Genomic DNA, 19222 nt, shown 5'->3' with positions numbered 1-19222 from the left:
CTCCTAGTTTCAAGGGATATGGTATCACATAAAGTCATAAATGTGAAAAAAAAAAAAAAACCTTTGGAAAATATAAAAACACTCTACAGAACAATGAGGATACCACTGCTTTGAAAAATGTCAGACACACAGGGTGATTCTCAGTGGCCCAGAATATTTTGAATCAAAACGCCTGCTCAGCTAACCCATGAGGACCCTAGTAACCTGATCAAGGGGTGTTTTCTCCTCCTCAGGAAAGCTGCAGAAACCACGGGTTTGTTAGAGGCTGGGCATTAAAACCTGGAGCTCCGGCAGCTGGTTTCTGGGCTCGCTCAGCGGGGCACGGTTATGTCAGGAGTTACTCTTTAACAGGCAGGCAGGGAAACGCCGAATGGGCAACCAAGTGTGAAGATGCAGAGGCCTACGAGTTACCCGTGGGTCACCACCAGCTGACCCGATTAACGGCCCTCAGCCCGGGGGTTTCAGGAGACCCCTTAATAGCCTTGTGTTAACCAGCCGGCCGCAGGCCCCTTCACGATCTCACCTGATCTTCCAGGAGCTTCCAGCTCTCGCCTGTGTGCGTGGTGTGAAACAGCATTAAAGCAAGAGGGCTTTTTAAAATTAATTTATTTAATTGGAGGCTAATTACAATATTGTGGTGGTTTTGCCCAGCCACGGGTGTACATGTGTCCCCCATCCCTCTGGCTTGTCCCAGAGCACCGGCTTTGAGCGCCCTGCTTCATGCCTCGAACTTGGGCTGGTCCTCTATTTCACAGTCCTCGGACAGGGCTGACCAGAGCTCATTACTTGTTTGGCCAGAGGGCTAAGGGACTGGAAACAGACACGCTCTAGTTTCAGGCCTGGGGCTGCCCTCACCTCCTGCGTCCTCCCTTCTACGAAGGAGATTGGGGGGGAAGGGGGCGGGCAGTGTAGACGCTCGAGGGGCTGGGCGGGGAGGGGGAGGCAAAACACGGGCCTGACCCGCGTCCTTGGAAGCCAGCCCACTACGGGAAGGAGGCGTGTTAAGCCCTCTGCCCCCCGCCTCCTCCCCCGCCCCGGCTCTGCGACCCCGGGGTAAAATGCCAGCGGCCGCCCGCGCTCCGCACGCCGCGCGCGGCGCCCAGCGGAGGAAGGGGCCGGCGGGGAGGGCGCCGCCCAGAGCCGAGCGGAGCGCGTCCGTCTGTCCGGCGTGAGCCTCGGGAGCGACACCTCCCGGACCCCCGCGGGCCCCGCGTCCCCGCCCCGCTGGCGCCCCTGCGCCCCGACCCCTAGCCGCCCCGAGCCCCCTAGCCCTGCGCGGCGCGCAGGTGGCTCCGACGCCCCCGGCCTCGGGCGCCCCCCGCCGGGCACAGGCAGGCGGCGGCGCGCGCGGAGGAGCCGGGCGCAGGGCTGGAGAGGCGGCCGGCGCCGCCAAGAAGCCGCGAGCGTCCCCGATGGTGCCGCCGCTTCCAAGCCCGGTAGGGGCGGCGAGGGGCCGGCTGGGCAGGAGCCTGGGTCCGCTGCTGCTGCTCCTGGCGCTGGGACACGCGTGGAGCTACCGAGAGGAGCCGGGCGACGGCGACAGGTTCGCGCTGCGGGTCCCTGCTGCGTGCGCGCCGGCTCTCGGGGCGCAAGCGGTACCCTCTCCCCAGCCCATCCCGCCGGTGCCCCGCGCGCTCTCGGCTTCCCCCGGCGCTCACCTCTCCTGGGCGAAGGAAAGCTTCGCAGACTCCGGGGTAGGAGCCTCTTTCGCGCGCATACCCCGGGCTCTCGCATTCGGGGCTCGGTGACACCGCGCGCCGCCCTCCTGCCGCCGTCGGTGCCCGCGTCTGCACCTCTTCTCTCTCTTGCGGACCGGGTTCGCTTCGTGGGACCCTCGCCGGGCCCGGACCTCGGGGTCTTCCCCGCGTCCGCGCTCGGGTACCGGCGCCGCCTCGGCGCGCGGGATGCGGATGCCCGGCGCGCACTGACCCCCGCTCTCGTGCGGAGCGGCCAACCAAGTTCGCCTAACTTTTTCAGAGAAATCTGCTCGGAAAACAACATCGCCACGACCAAGTATCCGTGTCTGAAGCCTTCGGGGGAGCTCACCACGTGCTACAGGTAAGCCCCGGGGCTCGGCTGGCCCGGCAGGCGCGCTCCTGGGCCGGTCGGGGAGGCGGCGCCCGCTGGAGGGGCCCGGAGGCGCGCTCGGGGACCGCGGCCCCCGCGGGGGTGCTGCGTCCTCTCTGGTGCAAACTTTTTTTTTTTTTTTTCCTTGTGCGTGTGGTTTCTGAGCCGGAGCAACCACGGGCAACTGAGTGTCCACACCTGGAGTTCATGCTCTCAGAACCCGAGGGCGGTGGTTTTCTGCTCCCCGGGATGCTGGCGTGGTGGTTGGAGAAAAGGTTGCCAGTTTCATGAAGAAAGGGCATGGGACTGTGGGGTAAGCGGTGCGGCATAGCCAGGATGAGTGATTGCGCTTGCGTTTTGTTTTGAGCATATAAAGTCAACAAGGAAATCCTTAGTCCTTGGCTGTGTGTTGACCTTCTGCCGGGACAGAGTGTAACTGTCACGGCCTGTGTGCGGGCGGTGGATAAGGTTGTTCCGTAAAAGCCAAAAGCGTCAAGATCCTTGAGCCACAGAAGAGGATCCGTCTTCCTGAAAATTCGGTCCGTATATCACCTGGGTGCTTGTTAAAAGCAAATGTGATGAGAGCCAGGGCGTCTGATAGGAAAACTGCCCCCAGGTGGTTTGATTCCCAGCGAGGAGAGTCAGTGTTCCCTGCGTGCAGCTCTCTGAACGTGAGGGGCGGTTCGCTGTCACCATAGGTGACCACAGGCCCTGTCCCCCTGCCTTCACCAGGAGGAGGCGCGCACCCACAAAGACTTGTGAGTTGCCTGCGTTTTAAAGGTATGCTGTTAAAGGTCCAGGGATCACACACTCCCAGCAGACTCCATCTCGGGGAATCCTGCTCTGTCTAGGTGCCAGAATCAATCCTGGGCAGTACAAGGTAACAGGGTAATCCTCAAAGTGAACTTGAAAGAGAAGGAAGTCACCCTAATGATGTGGTAGCCGATGACTCCTCATGGTCTCAGCTGTAAAAAGCTGCATATGCTCTAAGGCCCAGGTGTGAGTGGTTTCAGGGCTGGTCAATTTAGAGGTACCAAAGCACCGCCAGTCACATCACAGACCACACTTTAGAAATCTGTTGTCAACAGAATGACAGTGATGACTTCAGGAAGGCAACTGTCCTGTGAATCCTTGGGAAGGGATTCTCAGTCAGGGGTGGTAAACACCGAACAGAAATGTGAGTTAGTAGGGAGGACTGCAGTGTGGTTCAGTTGGCAGGTAAAGTCTTGGAGAAGTTAGCGGGGTAAGCAAAGTCTACCCAGCTGGGCTTCTGACCTGGTGGTGGCGGCTTCAGGATTCTGCCTGGCTCCAGCCCTGCGTTTCATCTGCACTGTTTCTTAGGACTCATTTCCCCCCATCACCACAGCATAAAACCTCTGATTTAACATGGAACGTGCCCCTGAGATGGTTTGCTCATTATTTGGTCCCTGAAAGTCAGGCTGCCCATAAGTCAATGCCAGTTACAGAATGCATGTCCGATTTTCAGAAGCAATGAGAGCCGGAATAGCCTTCTAAGCTGATTTCATTCGTTACGCTGTTACTATCATTCCCACCCACCACCCCCCCCAAGCCCCGAAACTTTTAAAAACTATTTTTTCCTACACTGAGACTCTACAGGAGACATGAGCAGTGTCTTGATGTGTTTTCATTAACCACTACTCAAACGGCTTATGAGAGCTAACAAAATGGGTATCTTCCTAGGAGAAAAGAGCTTGGAGGGATGGGAGGATGTTTTCAGCTGGAGAAGATGGTGCCTGTGATTATTGTCTCTCTGGTTTTCCTCTGAGTTCTGAGTGTACTTCACTGACTTTATGCGACTTCCATAGTTCAGTAACTTCCTGGAGACAGTCAGCTGGCAGCTGCTGTCCCTGTTTTGAACCCTGAGGATGGAGGGACACCGTATGCTGGTTGGTTTGTGAATCCTGTCGTCTTGGCCCTGGAGGCCCTTGCTCCTCCCGGCGTGGTCTGGAAATTGGCACAGGCGTCATCTGGGAGCTTGTATTGTCTTGGGGCCCTGCCCAGCCCTCCCGATCCAGAACTTGCATGTTAATGAGATGTGCATGAAGGCTTGAAGGGCTGCCATGGAAACCAGTGTCTCAACATGAGTCATGGTGCAGGCCCACTTGGACAGATCCTCAGGAGCTCAGAGGCCTCCACAGTTGAGCGGGTAGTTAGTCCTTCTACCACATTGACATAAAACCAGAGAAAGAGCCAGCCTTCCAGGAAGCTGGACTTGTCAACTGTTGGATGACCCTTAATTAAGCTGAGGGAAGTGTGTCTGACTGCAGAGAATCCCAGTTTTAATAGAAGTCTCCTTGTGAAAGGATTTTTGCACAAGAGAATGGATCCCAGAAGTCACTCCTGAATTGTAGAAAGTGATTTTTTTAACACGGACTTTTGAAAAATCGTTGGCATGGAGGATGAGTTTAATATTAAATAAGTAAACAAATATGGTAGATGTGGGTTATAAATCTGATCTACCATTATTCCTGAAAGTATATGGAGACTTAAGTGTCATAATATGGGTAAGAGAAAGATGGGGTGGGAATAATATTTGTCCTGGACCCTACCACTACCTGCGTACAACTGTTTTCCATGGTTTTACCTAAGCAGCATCTTTCCACTTTATATTAAAGGACAGTTGGAGGACTTACTGCATATTCAGCACAGTCCTTGCACTTTATGTACACATAGCTCTAATTGCTCAAAGCCACTCTGTAGCATGTGGGTGTCTGTTTTGCAGAGGGAACTGAAGCTCTGGGATTTAGTCCACTTGCCCAGAGTCGCAAAGTTAACACACATGCCAGCCCAGGTTTGTCTGACTTCAAAGCCTGGGACCTTTTATCACCCTGGAGGTGTCTACAGATGAGCCTGAACTTCCAGATCTGAGATCTAAGTAAGGAAGACTATAAATTTAAATAGATACAAACTCAAGACAAGCACTTGGTAATGCCAGCATCCGCCGTGACCACAGTGGTTTTGTGAGTTGCCATGGCCCTTGATCTATCTCAAACAATTGACTTTATGTTATCATATTATGCACAGAATTGGTTTATGCATAGAGAGCTTTCCTTCCCTGTAGGGTTTCTTTCATCTTAATCACAGTCTCTGTCTCTAGAGACTCTACACCACTGTGCTTTGAGCCAAGTCCCTGAAGTTGATGAAATGCTGAATGAGTGCCTTTGGCAGCTTAAAGGACACATTCGCTCAGTGTTATAATCTGACATACGGTAGAGCATATCTTTTACCAGTAGTTAAGATTTTACAGTTTGTGTGACTTATCTAGGCTCTAAATTTACTTTACCCAAGCATATAAAGTTATCATGGCATTTACCCTCTTGTGGCTAATAGTTTTCTTCCTGTTCCCAAACCATGTAATTTTTGAACAAAATGTTTGGGTTTACTTTTTGTTATTTAGTTGCTAAGTCATGTCTGACTCTCTTCACTCCATAGCCCTCCAGGCTCTTCTGTCCACAGGATTTCCCAGGCAAGAATACCAGAGTGGGTTGCCTTTACCTTCTCCAGGGGGTCTTCCTGGAACAGGGCTCAAACCTGGGTCTCCTGCATTGGCAGGTGGATACTTTTTACAGCTGAGCCACTGGGTCTCATCAGTTAAATGACATGTTAAAGGATTTTTTAAAACCAGAAAATACATTTGAGTGTAGGACACATTAAGACATCAACTGGAGTTTGTATCCAATAAGCATGCTAGTTAAGTCTTTGGATACATGAGCCGATTAAGGATTTGAGCATCTAATATGTGCTTAAGATAGTCCTAGAAAACCCTTGAGCAGTCTCTGATCAAGTTTTGCAGAATTGACTTTTCAACCAAGGACTCTAACTGTAACCAATATACAGTGTACATGACTGAGTTCAGAGTTGTGTGGTTTAGATTATCAGTGATGGGGGAAGAGATTAGAAGCACCTAGGAATGGCTTTATGGACGTGGTTGTTTTTAAGTGATTTTTTTTTTTTAAACAGAAGGGTTTGTGTTTATTGCATTCACTCTGATCCTCAGCTGTGTGGTTCACAGACCTCCAGTGGAGGCCCTCAGCTCTATTAGTCCCATCAGTGGTGCCTCATTAGGGTCACGTTCCCGTGGGAAATAATGACACTGGGATGTGAAAACTCCCACTTCAAGATAATGCAGTAGCATTGCCAAATCCTGTTAGCATATGGAAGTTAGCGTGATATTTCTGCAAATGTGTTTACTTGGAAATTGGAGAGCAAGAAGGTCGCTTCATTAGAGCAGCAATATTCAGAGAGCCCGGGACTCTAGCTAAGGCTCTGTTGGAGGCAAGGCTGGAGAATATCCTCTCTGCCAAGTCTCTGAGTTCCTACACAGGGCTTTGATTGTGTCAAACATGCATAGTATAAAAAACTCCATGCCCCGGTTTGAATTCATGCTCTCCCGCTTGTTCTATAACTTTGAACATTCCCTAGTCTCCATTTTCTCCTTGGAATACGTGAGGACCGTGTTAGTACTGGAGTGACAAGGTTACAGGGAAGATGACCTGATGCACGCAGGCTGCCCTCGACGGACAGCGCCCCTCAGGCTCCCCGTGTCTCCCCTCATCCTGCGCCCTGAGTGCACGTACTGAGCGCTCAGCGGACATTTGCTGAGTTTTGAACTTGACAGTCGAAATTTTTGAAAGAGCAAATTCAGACCAGAGCCAGAAACCCTGAGGGTGTTTATGCAGCAGTCACATGTCAGCTGTTTTTAGATGCTTTTCCAAATGTAGGCTAGCCCAGAAATCTAGCGCCTTGGGAAAATCACAAAAAGGTTATCTTTTGCTTCCTCCCTCCTACCTGACTACACAATGTCTTCTATTCCTGTAACTATGAAAGCAGGCGGCAGGCGTAGCTACCCCTGTTTCAGAGGCGCGTAGAGGCTTGCTGTCTGTCCAGGGTCATGAAGGGACTTACTGGCAGAGACGAGGTCCTCAGGTCCTCAGCCCAGTTCTGGTCTCTGCCTGCTGCCTCCCATCCTGTGGGCCGCATAGCTCAGGACCAGCTCCGAGGGCGGCTCTGAGCAACTGTTGGCTTAATCAGGGCTCGTGGGCCCCCTTGGAAAGAGCACTTGTGTCTTTCTGAGGACCACTGTATTCCTACCATAAGGAGGAAGTGGTCCCGGTGTCGTGAAGAGTGGAGCCGGGCACAGGTGGGCATGGCTTCGTGCCAAGCCGCCCGAGTCGCAGCTGTGTTGGAGGGCGCCTCTTGTTCCCGCTGGCTGGTTAGCTTGCGAAGCCCCTGAGTCATCTGTCCTCTCAGTCACGACTGTAGCCTCAGAGGCTAGTCCTCAGCCTGGACGGAGCCCACGTGCGTTGTCTGCATGCATACGAGTGGACGAATGTTAGTGTTACCAGTAAACAAATGTGACCTGTCTTTTAGGTCTTCCCAGAACTTCTGTTGCTATCAGAGTATGTCTTCTTTTCTCTCTCTCTCTCTCTCTTTTTTTTTTTCCTTCTAGAAACTGGATTACATTACTTGCCCCTCTGAGATGCTGCCGTTGTTTGCATGAGCTCCCGCCTTGACCTGCTTCCCTTTAGTTGCAGATGTGTTACGGGAGCTGACTCGGGCAGGCCTAGCTCACTCTGTGAGCTTGTTACTCTGATAATAGCTGAAGAGGACCTGGGCAGTTCCACCTGGCATGATGCCCGTGGACGCTGGTTTGGAAGCGGTGCTGGGTCACAGTTTTGCGGGGGATCTCCCTCCCTCCCACACCCTGTTGTCTAGCTTGAGCAGGTGTCCGAGGAGGGTAGGGGGCATGGTGGAGGATGTTGGCCCAGGCAAGCTTCTGTCTCACTTTTCACTCATTCTCTGTGGAACAATACAAAATGATAGGAAAGAGCTGACCATTGAACTGACCTCGAAAGGCCTTGTGGTCACTGGTGTCCTTCGGGACCAGGTCTAGGTGTTACTCTCTGTCCCGAGAGTTGTCGATGCCTGACTTTCTATATTCACTTCAGTTCATCTTTTCTAAGTGAAGCTGGGAGATGGGTGCACCCAGAAAAAGCAAGTACTCTTTCTTCTAGAACACTCCGTCTTCTCAGGTGGTGCTTTGCCTTTCAGTCAGCGGTTTAAGTGTCAGCCTACAGCATCTGCAGATTTAACTACCCTCCTGCGTGATGGGACCCGCGCCACTTCAGTGCATTAGAGGAGCTCCCTGATCCAGGCCACAGCTGCCTGTCTGGAGAACCAAGGTCTCCATGCAGTCTGCTTGCTTTTTTTTTTCTTTTTAGTTTATTGCTTTTTATTTGGAGGATGAAAAGGTAATCAGCTGTACCATCTGCAGCTTCTCTCCTGCCAAGCCAGGTTCTTTTTGTAAAGTCGTTGACCAGTTTCAGATTTTTACCAACAATTTCGTTCACTTATTCAGAGCTTACTATGTGCCAAGCACTTAAAATATGTATGCAGTATATAAACATGAGTTGTTTTTACTCTGAAAAAAATATATATATGTGAATAAGGCAGGAAAAAAAACCCCCAAAATCTCTGCCCTCATGGAATGCATGGATTTTAATTCCATTTATTCAGTAAAGGGGTTTCGAGCCGAGGATGTCCTTGGGGACGTTTATAAGATGATTATCTTTGGCTCACAACCAATGTCACATTTGGGGAGCTAAAAGCTTAATTTCCTGTGGCCCAGCTGTATTCTTTCAGCAAGAGAAGCCCCACAGCTCCAGGCCAGGGACCTGAGAAGCTGGGGATAGTGGTAACTAATGTGTTTTTTTTTTTTTTTTCCTGCTAGCAGGAAAATAGCACGTGCCACAAGTCCCTTGCTTCTAAGAATTATTGGAATGTGAAGCATTACAGAGAGAAAGTGAATTCTCTGGCGGTGTCCTGCGAGGCAGCATCAGAATTGACCACCTAGGAGCAGAGAGCTCGTCGGGACCAGCTCACCTCAGCAGGGTCACCCCATGTTTCCCAGCGGTGACTTTAAGCAGGGTGTTAAGGGAAGGCCAACCCCTCCTGCAGTCCTGACTCTCCTAATAACACAGCCCAGGTCCATGTTCATAAATGTTTCTAAACCTTCTGGACAGTCTGTTTTCAGCCTATAGAGGACAGAGCCACGTTATGTCCACGTGTTTAATTTCAAGCAAAGGACAGGCTTCCCTGGTGGCTCAGTGGTAGAGAATCCACCTGCAGTGCAGGAGTCTTAGGTTCTATCGCTGGGTGGGGAAGATCCCCTGGAGAAGGAGATGGCAACCCACTCCAGTATTCTGGCCTGGAGAATCCCATGGACAGAGGAGCCTGGCGGGCTGCAGTCCGTGGGGTCGCAGAGAGTCAGACACGAATTAGTGACTGAACCACCACCACCCAGCAGCGGACATCTTTCCAGCTTCGAGGTGTGATCCGTGTGAGTCAAAAGCAGGCGTCCGAGTCTGGAAGGACAGATGTGTTGCCTCCTCGTTCGGGGTGTCAGAACGTGAGTAGGTCATCTTTCCGTGCCCTTTGTGATTTCAGAGACTTGAACCACATCCCTTCCAGCCTTATCTGTTCTCCGCCTTTACACGGCTCGCCCACTGCCCTGGGAGTGTCCCTGGCATTTGCCCCTGCTGGAGTGAGGCCCTCATTCGTAGTCCTCTGGGAATGCCAGGGGCGTCTGTCAGCCCGATGGCTGCTGCTGCAGAGAGCTGGTGGGAAGCCGGAGGGCCCTCTGCACGGGGATCTGGCTCTGGAAATTTGGTATAAAGCAGGGATTGGTCTTTATGCAACCCGCAATCTGAGGATGTTTTTTACCTTTTTATAAAAAAAAATTCTGGCTGCACTGGACCCTCACTGCCGCGAGGACTTTCTCAGGATGTGGTGAGCGGGGGCTCCTCTCCAGCTGAGATGCGCGGGCTTCCCCCTGCGGTGGCTGCTTCTGTTGCTGAGCGTGGGCTCTGGGCACGCAGGCTCGTTAGTCGCGGGGCACTGGCCTAGGGTCTTCCCGGCAGGTGGAGTCTTCCCAGACCAGGGTTTGAACCCACGTCCCCTGCATCGGCAGGCGGAGGATTCTTAACCAGTGGGCCACTCGGGACGTCCCTTATGTTTTTGAAAGGGTTACACTCAGCAACAGACCTTACTTAGCCCCACATCTCAGATATTTACTGTCTGGCCCTTCTCCAGGAAAAGTCTGCCGACTTCTGAAGAGCCATCTTATTGCCAGGATGGGATTGGGTTTCTCCATTCGACTGTGACCTTGCCCACGGGTCTGAGTCCTCAAGGAGGTCATCTTGGAGACGTTTAGGCAGCTTCATCTTTGGGGCCTGCACTTTAGTGTGGCCATATTTTATTGTATCTGGTCTCTGGCCTGAGCGGTTTTGATTGTGATTTTGATTTCGATTTTGATGGTTTCCTGATCTTGAGGAATCAATCATAGCTGCTGTTCAGCTGGAACTTTATCTCCAGTCCTCTTCCCTTAAATGATTCTCTGAGTGACTGTGACTTGTCAGAAGCTGGTTTTACTGCAAGTAGTTCAGCTAACTTACTGCCGCTTGTCTGCGTGTTCCCAAGTCTGGCCTTCCTCTGCCAGCTGAGTAATCCCTGGGTTGCCTTGGCGGATGGCCCGCCGCCCCTAATTCCATACTTTGCTAATTCCCTGCTTGCATATTCATCGTCACATGCTTTGACTCAGAGCCAACTCTCCATAAACTTGTGAGCTTGGAGTTTCTACAGTGGAAAATGGCACATTCAAAAATCAAATGATGGTGTGTATATTTGGGTGAGGGACACACATCTAGAGGGACCTGGGGGATAGTCATGTTCGATGATGAGTACCCTCAGTCACGGTTGCAACATCCCACTTTTCCTTTTATGGCTGAAAGTTCACAGCGTGGCTCCGTTGCATTGTGCACCACATCGGTGATTAAGCTGCTGAACTTAAACTCCGAACCGCCTTTCAACAGTGCCACGTCTTTGATTCCATGAAGATCACGGAGACGCCTAGAGAGGGATGCCTTTGGACACCGAGTGTGGGGGAAGAAGGAAAGAACTGTTGAAAGGGAATGTTCTGAGCGAGGGGAGCAGGACCCCTGAGGGTATTTTGGAGAAAGGGGAGGAGGAAAATGTTGGCATGCCCCGCCTGACATGTTAGGAAAGTGAAAAGTGCTGCTGGGTGGAGGAAAGAGGAAAACTCCAGGCATAAACACTTGATCAGGAGAGTACCCTGTGGAGATGAAGTCAGGAGAGAAAAAGGTGTTTCTCAGACGCAGCAGACCGTGGTGCAGAGGGGTCGGGGCACTTTCCGGTCGTGATGAGCGCATTCTGTGTCCTGACTGTCTTACACAGCTGCCTGCATTCCTGGCAACTCCTCACACTTGCACTTAAAATAGATGAATCTTATCTGATATAATTATTCCTCAATAAGGGCTTCCCAGCTGGCTCAGTGGTGATGAATCCACCTGCCAATGCAGGAGGCCCAGGTTCGATCACTGGGTCAGGAAGATCCCCTGGAGATGGGCCTGGCAACCCACTCCAGTGTTCTTGCCTGGAGAATCCCAGGGACAGAGGAGCCCGGTGGGCACAGTCGCAAAAAGAGTCAGACATGACTTAGTGACTAAACAACAACAATTTCTCAAAACTAATTTTTATTTGTTTACTTGAAAGGTTAGCTTCTATGACATTGGATTTTTCCCATACATCAAGTATCTAAATAAGTTATATTTTTTAGTCACTGGAAAAAAAAAATGTTCCTGTTGAAGTCACGTGGGAGCCTGTGACCTTGGTAACCAGCCATTTTAACTGACTCAGCTGAGCAGAGGTTAAATGAAAGGCAAGCTAAGCTTTAAATGTCGACAGATTGACGAATGCAGTTTCCATAGCGTCCTGCTTGTGTTCAGCGCCATTCCTTCCGAGGCTGCTGCTGCTGCTAAGTCGCTTCAGTCGTGTCCGACTCTGTGCGACCCCATAGACGGCAGCCCACCAGACTCCGCCGTCCCTGGGATTCTCCAGGCAAGAACACTGGAGTGGGTTGCCATTTCCTTCTCCAATGCGTGAGAGTGAGAAGTGAAAGTGAAGTCGCTCAGTCGTGTCCAACTCCGAGATCCCACGGATGGCAGCCCACCAGGCTCCCCCGTCCATGGGATTTTCCAGGCAAGAGTACTGGAGTGGGCTGCCATTGCCTTCTCCACCTTCTGAGCCTGGAGCCCATCTAAGCGGCGGCGCGGGGACCTGGCCTCGACTTTCCATCCAGCTGTCCCTTCTCCCTGCTTCCCTTGGCATCACTCGCGGTAATGTGTCCATGTTTCACTCTGGAATTTCCCTCTAGTGAAATGGCTCACAGCCTTTGTGGTGAAAAATTGCAAGGCAGAGAGGAGGTTGGCTTCCTGGGAGGCCAGAAAGACCACAAGACTGCTCATTGGAGGCAAGGTCATTGCAAAAAAATAATTATAAAGCACTGGAATTTAGTTCTGGAAGATTCTGAAAGGTTAGAGGACTCTAGAATGTAACATTCATGAGGTTTTATCTCTGAGAAAGTTTGGCTGCAAGATTTTAATCCTGTAAAAAAGCAATGTTAATATTCTGTCAGTTTTCTGTAAGTCACTCTTGCCCATCGGCTGGGAGGATACAGGGAGAGAGAAGTGTGGAGCTCTGTATAAAATCTATGTGGGGGTCACTCAATCAGGTGACCTTTTATATCTGCCTGGAATCCAGCTGAGAGGAGGGGAGAGGAAGCAGAGGGTGGGTCTGGGGGAGCTTTGGATACAAAACCGGAAATCGGGGATACGAGCCTGAGTGCTTTCCTCTTGACTGCGCCGTGCGCGAAGGCTCACAGTCAGAAACCGGCTTGTTGTCCCGTGAGCCCCCTCTCAGGTGCCAGGGCAGGTGCGCGGCAGAGCTGCGGTTCTAAACCACAGTCTGGACACTTCTGGAAGGCCTGACAGTTACGGCCACCTTGCCTTCTGCCAGCCGCGGTTTAAGAGATGCGTAGACCCGGGGAGGAGGAAGCTAGAGGTAAGAACGTCAGTCCTGCTGGTGACAACGTACGTTGGACACGTCGTCAAAAGTGGACACATGAACGAACACCCATATCCCCTCTCCCCTGACCGTGTTAGTTTGCCAGGAATGCCTAGGCAAACTACCATAGACGGGGAGGCTTCCCCAAGAGGTTCTCTTGCAGCTCTGGAGGCGGGAGGGCTGGGACGAGGGTGGGGGCAGGGTTGATCCCTCCCGAGGCCTGGCCCTGGCTTGCCGATGGCTGTCTGGCGTCTTCACACGGCTCCCTCTGATCTTGTCTGTCCTGGTCTTCGTCTTATATGGACACCAGGTCCCACTGCATCATGGCCCATTCTCATGTCTCACTTTAACTCAGTGGCCTGTTTAAAGCTCTGGTCTCTAAACAGTTATGTTCTCTTGTACTGGACTTAGGACTCCAAGGTCTGAGTTTTGGAAGGACACAGTTCAGCCCTTCACGTCCCCCGCCAGTAACGCCCAGCATGTCCCAGGGCCAGGTAATGAAGGGGGATACTTTCATGCACACTGACTTCTGTGAGCATCACTGTCCACCATGGCGGTCCTGAGTTATCCAGTGAAATTAAAGCGCATTCAGCGACGCCACTGAGGAAGGAAAAGGGCTAAACTGTAACACTGTAAGAGATGACCCAGAGCCAAACGTCCGAGGCTCTGATCTGTTCTCACTCCCCGCATCGAGACATCATCATTACGATGGTGAGGCCCTACCCCCAGGCCTACGGAATCCAAATCTGTGTTTTCACAGGTTCCTTGGTGTTGCCTGCACTTTCGGGGAGGCTGGTGAAGAACCTGCCTGCCTAGGCAAAAGACGCCAGAGCCTCGAGTTCAATCTCTGGGTTGGGAAGATCTCCTGGAGGAGGAGGGCATGGCAACCCACTCCAGTCTTCTTGCCTGGAAATCCCGTAGACAGAGGAGCCTGGCGGGCTACAGTCCCTGGGGTCACAATAGAGTTGGGCACGCCTTGGCGGCTAGGCAGCAGTCACTGGTGTTTCTGACGCGCGTTAGACTGAGGAGTGCGTCCTGAGGGTCAGCGTGCTGCTGCAGGGCCCTGTCTGCTCACGTGGCTGTCCTTTGCTTCCTGCTTGCAAAGCACTGCCTGTGATAGAACAGCCTAGACTGCACATGGAGATCATCCGGTGAGTTTAAAAAGCAATCCCGCTGTCCAGATGGCTCCCTAGACCAGTTGCTTCAAACTCCAGAGATGGGTGTCGGGCACTGGGAATATTTTTTTTAATTGACTTTTAATTGAAGGATAATTGCTTTACAACATCCTGTTGGTTTCTGCCGCACACGAATCGGCCACAGGTGTACATGTGTCCCCTCCCACCCCTCTGGGTTGTCACAGGGCCCTGATCTGAGCTCCCTAAGTCATACAGCAAACTCCTCCTGGCTGTCTGTTCCACGCACAGCAGGTGCGTGGTTCCAGGCCTCTCTCTCCATTCATCCCATCCTCGTCCCCTCCCCTCCCCTCCCCTCCCCTCCCATGTCTGTAAGTCTGTCCTCTGTGTCTGCGTCTCCATTGCTGCCCTGCGAATAGTTCATCCGTACCGTCCTTCTCGAGTCCATAGAATCAGTTCATCCGTACCGTCTTTCTAGAGCCCATAGAATCGGTTCATCTGTACCATCTTTCTCGAGTCCATATATGGCCCCAGACATTTTTGAAGCTCTTCGATTCCATCACTCAGCCAAGGTTGAAAACCTGAGGGAGCAGAAAGCCGAAGGGAGTGGACCGCCTGGTTCTCTACCCGGGGAGAAGCGGTCCCCGTGCCTTCCTTCTGTGGCCTGTAGCCTGATCCTCGGGTCCTGTGTGGTCACGGCAGGTCCACGCCCCTCAGCAGGGACGTTGGCCGCTAAAGCTGGTGTCGGTGCCTGGCAGCCCCCGTCCTCTCTGTGGGTCCTGCTGTCCCTTCCTGCCGTTGCTTTCTCCTCTGAGTCGGTGGTTTCCAGGGGCATTCAGGGGAGCGGTGAAGTGGCTGGGTGGGTCAAGAAGGGTGGCCCGTTCCTTGTAAGCCTGGTCTGTCTTAGGCTGGTCGGCCTTAAATCCCACAAATTCCATCATTTCTCATTTGCTCTCGCAGCCTCTCCGCCTGGTGTTTGGAGCTACTTAGTGACCTTCATTGCATTTTGTTAAAAAAAGTTTGCTTTGCTGTATATGAACCTTCTACCGAGATATAAACACAGCTCAGCATATTGTAAGTGAACACTTCTCAGCGTCAACCTGTGTTTTTCTTTCCTTGTAAGAAGCGCTGTTTTTTCCCCACATCGTGTGATAGGGAGTCTCTGCTGGCAGATTCTTTTCCCATCCCGTTTTTGTGTTGCTCTTCAACTCCTCAGCCCTCCCCTCTGAAAACTCGAGGAGCTTCTCAACCCCCAGCCGACACAAGCTTTTTATAGCTTTGCATTAACTCTAGCAAAACAAAACTACGAGCTTTGTGGTTCTACTGTGTAGTTATCACCTAAGCCCTATATTTACCATATGGCCTTAATCCAGGCAGTCCCCAAATAGGTCCATGTGGAATGCAGTGTTGCATGCATATAATTACATCTTTTTTGAGTAGCGTGGCAATCCTGCTGTTAAATCATAGAAATAGAAGTTATTATAAATTAAGAAAGGAAAGGTAATTGCATTTCCTGGGTAGATGTGCTCTTGAGGTTCTTAATATAATGGATTTCTTTGAATTGGAGGCTGGCGAGATGTAAAGTGGTTCATAAATGATCTGGGTTCTTAACCGATGTCCCGAGTCTGAGTGTGGCACTCTGTTAGAAGGGATACGATAGGGGTGGAGCTTGAAAACCTCAGGTGGAAGTGTGAAAGGAGCCTAACAATTTATGAGGCACTCCTGCCGTCCCCACTGTCTCCAAGTCCTTTCCCAGAGGCCCCTAGGTTTGGGAAACACATTTCCAGGTGTTCGCGCACATGAACGTTACCATCTGTGAAGGGCATCTTGAGGTCTGGGACAACGGGTGCTCAAGGCTGGATGCTCTGGTCTGGTGGCCCTGGAAGTGCGACTGCCCTCCTGCCGCCCCGGGGCAGGGGGAGATTGAGGTCTCGGCACACCTGGAGCCCTTTCTGGGCAGTGAGCAGCAGTGTCTGTCTGTCTGTCCGTGTGTATGTGCGTGTATGGGGATGCTCCAGTGTGGACCACTCCCCTTGCAGCTCTTGGCCGTCAAGCTCTGTTGGTTCAAAAGCTGTTCCTCTGAATCCTGCCTCTCCAGTGACTCCTTCCTTGGCTTTTAAAAAAATTTATGTATTTTTTAATTGAGGGATAATTGCTTTACAGAATTTTGTTGTTTTCTGCCAAACCTCAGCGTGAATCAGCCATGGGTGTACATGTGTCCCCTCCCTCTGGACCCTCCCTCCCCATCCCACGCCTCTAGGTTGGTTCAGAGCCCCTGTTTGAGCCTTGGCTGTCTTTTACAGCAGTTTCTGCTGTCCGTCCTTTAAAATAGTGACTCGCACCCTCTGAGGATATTTATTCACCCCTTAGCTTACACACAGCTTGACTCTGGATCGTCCTGACACAGTTGGTTATGTGCTCATGTGAGTACCTTCGATGTGACGGAAGTCTTCGTTTGGTGCAGCCCAGGGTGCCGTGGGGACCACAGTAGACTCCTTGAGCCTGAAGAGAGGAAGGTTTCGTCCATGCCTCTTAGGACTTTCCACCTGAGGCACTTGACTCCCAGGGGAAATTGACATCATGATGATGAGCGGAAAACACCTTTTTAGAGATGTGTGTAGGGGAAGAAGTAAAGGCACGAGAAAGAGGTGATCGTCTTTCTCTTTCAACTTTACCTTTTTGGTGTGATAGCAATACTTGCTCTTGACGTGTTTTACATCATGAATGACTTGGAACAGGGGATCCCAAATAATCTTACCCCTCCAGGATAATGACAGCCAAGGGACTGGAGTGTCTTTTCCTGATCTTTTCTGGGCCTTTATTAACTAACATACTTGCAGTTGTTACTTATAGAAATGGGCTGGTTCTGCAATTGCTTTTTCAAGCAGCAGTAGGTAAAGAACACTCACCCTGATGTGGGATGCTGATTCATTTTTGCAGCGTGGTGTTTCATTGTGTGGATGCATCACAATTCATCTCTGCACTGGAGAGCTCTTTATAAAGCAGTTAGCAGAGGCTGAGGGTTTCAGTGGGTTCATTTAAGATGCAGATGTCAAATATGTCACATTTTACCTGAATGAGTCGGCAGAGAAGAATCTAGAGTCACCAGATAGAGTTTTGGTCTGGAACCTGCAGGATGCAGCCTCCAGGGTGGCCCTGGGACGTGTGGCCGGGGGTCCCCGTAACCCCCTGGCTTTGGCCCTCACTGTGGGAGGGTGGGGCTCTGATCCGGTTCCTTCCAGCTCTGGCGGTCTGTGACCCATCACTCCCTGCCCTGCAGAGAGCAAAGCGAACAGAAGCCAGCTTTGTTTACAGTGCAGGGGGTTTGCTTGACGTGAGGAAGGCCATCGTGAAGTGTAGATACGTGGGGCAGTCTGGATTCTTATCTCTGACCAGCCTGAGAAGCAGGAGAGCCGTCTGTGAGCTGTCCTCTCTTAAATGCCTTGGGTAGTTTTTCTTACTCTGTGTGTGCGCTCCGTCGTGTCCTACTCTCTGCGACCCCAGGGACTGTAGCCCACCAGGCTCCTCTGTCCATGGCATTTCCCAGGCCAGACTCCTGGAGTGGGTTGCTATTTCCTTCTCCAGGGGATATTCCGGATCCAAGGATCGAACTCACATCCTGGGTGTCTCCTGCTTTGGCAGGTGGATTCTTGACCACTGGCATCACATGGGAAGCTCTAGTGATTTAATTAAAGAGAAAAGAAATCTTTTTTACTCGCCAAGCATATACTGTAGAAAGCGCCCTTCTCTTTGCTGCAAGCACATGCGGGGTGAGCCCGGGGGACCTTCACAGCATTAAGTTCTCCCTACCCTGTCCTGTTTGCTCTTGTTTTTCTTCCAGATGTGCTGTCCCACAGATTAGGGAATGAGGCTAAGAGTCAGTTTCTTAAGACAGAGCCGTGCTCCCGTGGTGAACCTCCCCTTTTCTAGAGAGGATAAATTGTTTGACCTGGGGAGAAGGAAATGGCAACCCACTCCAGTATTCTTGCCTGGAGAATCCCATGGACAGGCTCCAGTCCATGGGGTTGCAGAGAGTCAGACACGGCTGAGCGACTAAACAGCAGCAGGGGAGACATGGTAATAAAGATGGGAAGGGAGGGTGACATCAGATGAGGAAGCTTTCTCATAAAATCTTCACATCTATTAACCCACTGTCCTGGACTTGCAGTTACATAAGCTTTCTGGTACAGGCGTATTTCAGCACGTGGATGTCCTCTGAGTTTGTTTCCTCCGGGGTCCTTGTGAAGACTGCATGTGCTCACTGGCCTGCTGCCGCTGACTTGCTGGGATGGTCAGCTTGCTGCCCTGGTTCTGGCTCCGTATTTGGCTCTGTCTGGCCAAGAGGGGAGGAGCGATGATGCAGCAAGGTCGTAGGTGCATAATGTAGATGAAGGGCCTTTTTTTTGGGTTTGTGCGTTTTAACTAGATTCATGCTCGTGAAAGGATGAGGCTTCACATGAATTACTCAGATAATTATCAGATTTTTAGTACCCTTTTCCATGTTTAGGTGGTCTAGTTTAACAAAATGCTATCACACCTGAGTTTTGAACTAAATCAACACGTTCCTCTGGCTTCCCTGGTGGCTCAGGTGGTGAAGAATCCGCCTGCAATGTGGGAGACCTGAGTTCGATCCCTGGGTTGGGAAGATCCCATGGAGGAGGGCATGGCAACCCACTCCAGTCTTCTTGCCTGGAGAATCCCATGGACAGAGGAGCCTGGTGGGCTACAGTCCACGGGGTCACAGAGTCGGACACGACGGTAGTGAAGCACCGTACAAAGAGGCTCTCGTTAACCTGAAGCGGGATTCTTTCTGTTCTCTTACCCTAGCTTGCTTTGTCCACATACTTTTGAAAGAGTTTTCACTGGGGCGAGGCTGTAATTTGGATGGAAATAAATCTCCGCGGCAGCCTTTGCTTTTCAATGTGCTTTACTTGCATCGTAATCTTAAAGAAAAAATGTACAAACTTATCTTTTTTGGGAAGATGAAAATCTGACCATATTTTCCTTCCATGTATTTTCTTAATTAGGAAAACTTCAAATAATGCTCTCAGAGAATCAATTTTCATATGCTCATCCATCAT

The 19222-nt window shown here is 51.3% G+C and overlaps 1 protein-coding gene across 1 annotated transcript in view; it reads left to right on the top strand.

The window, feature by feature from the left end:
- The first annotated feature begins 748 nt into the window (after window positions 1-748).
- The window catches only part of CCBE1 (collagen and calcium binding EGF domains 1), a 216230-nt gene continuing 197756 nt past the window's right edge, over window positions 749-19222 (top strand). Inside the window, exons 1-2 of the mRNA XM_043444309.1 lie at window positions 749-1543; window positions 1978-2058. Of these exons, the coding sequence (XP_043300244.1) occupies window positions 1413-1543; window positions 1978-2058 (212 nt within the window). The 5' untranslated portion in view covers window positions 749-1412. The remainder of the gene's footprint in view (window positions 1544-1977; window positions 2059-19222) is intronic.

The sequence above is a fragment of the Cervus canadensis genome, chromosome 23, assembly GCF_019320065.1.
Source record: "Cervus canadensis isolate Bull #8, Minnesota chromosome 23, ASM1932006v1, whole genome shotgun sequence".
In the NCBI taxonomy this organism is placed as follows: Eukaryota; Metazoa; Chordata; class Mammalia; order Artiodactyla; family Cervidae; genus Cervus; species Cervus canadensis.
This window is presented reverse-complemented; position numbering and strand designations above follow the sequence as displayed.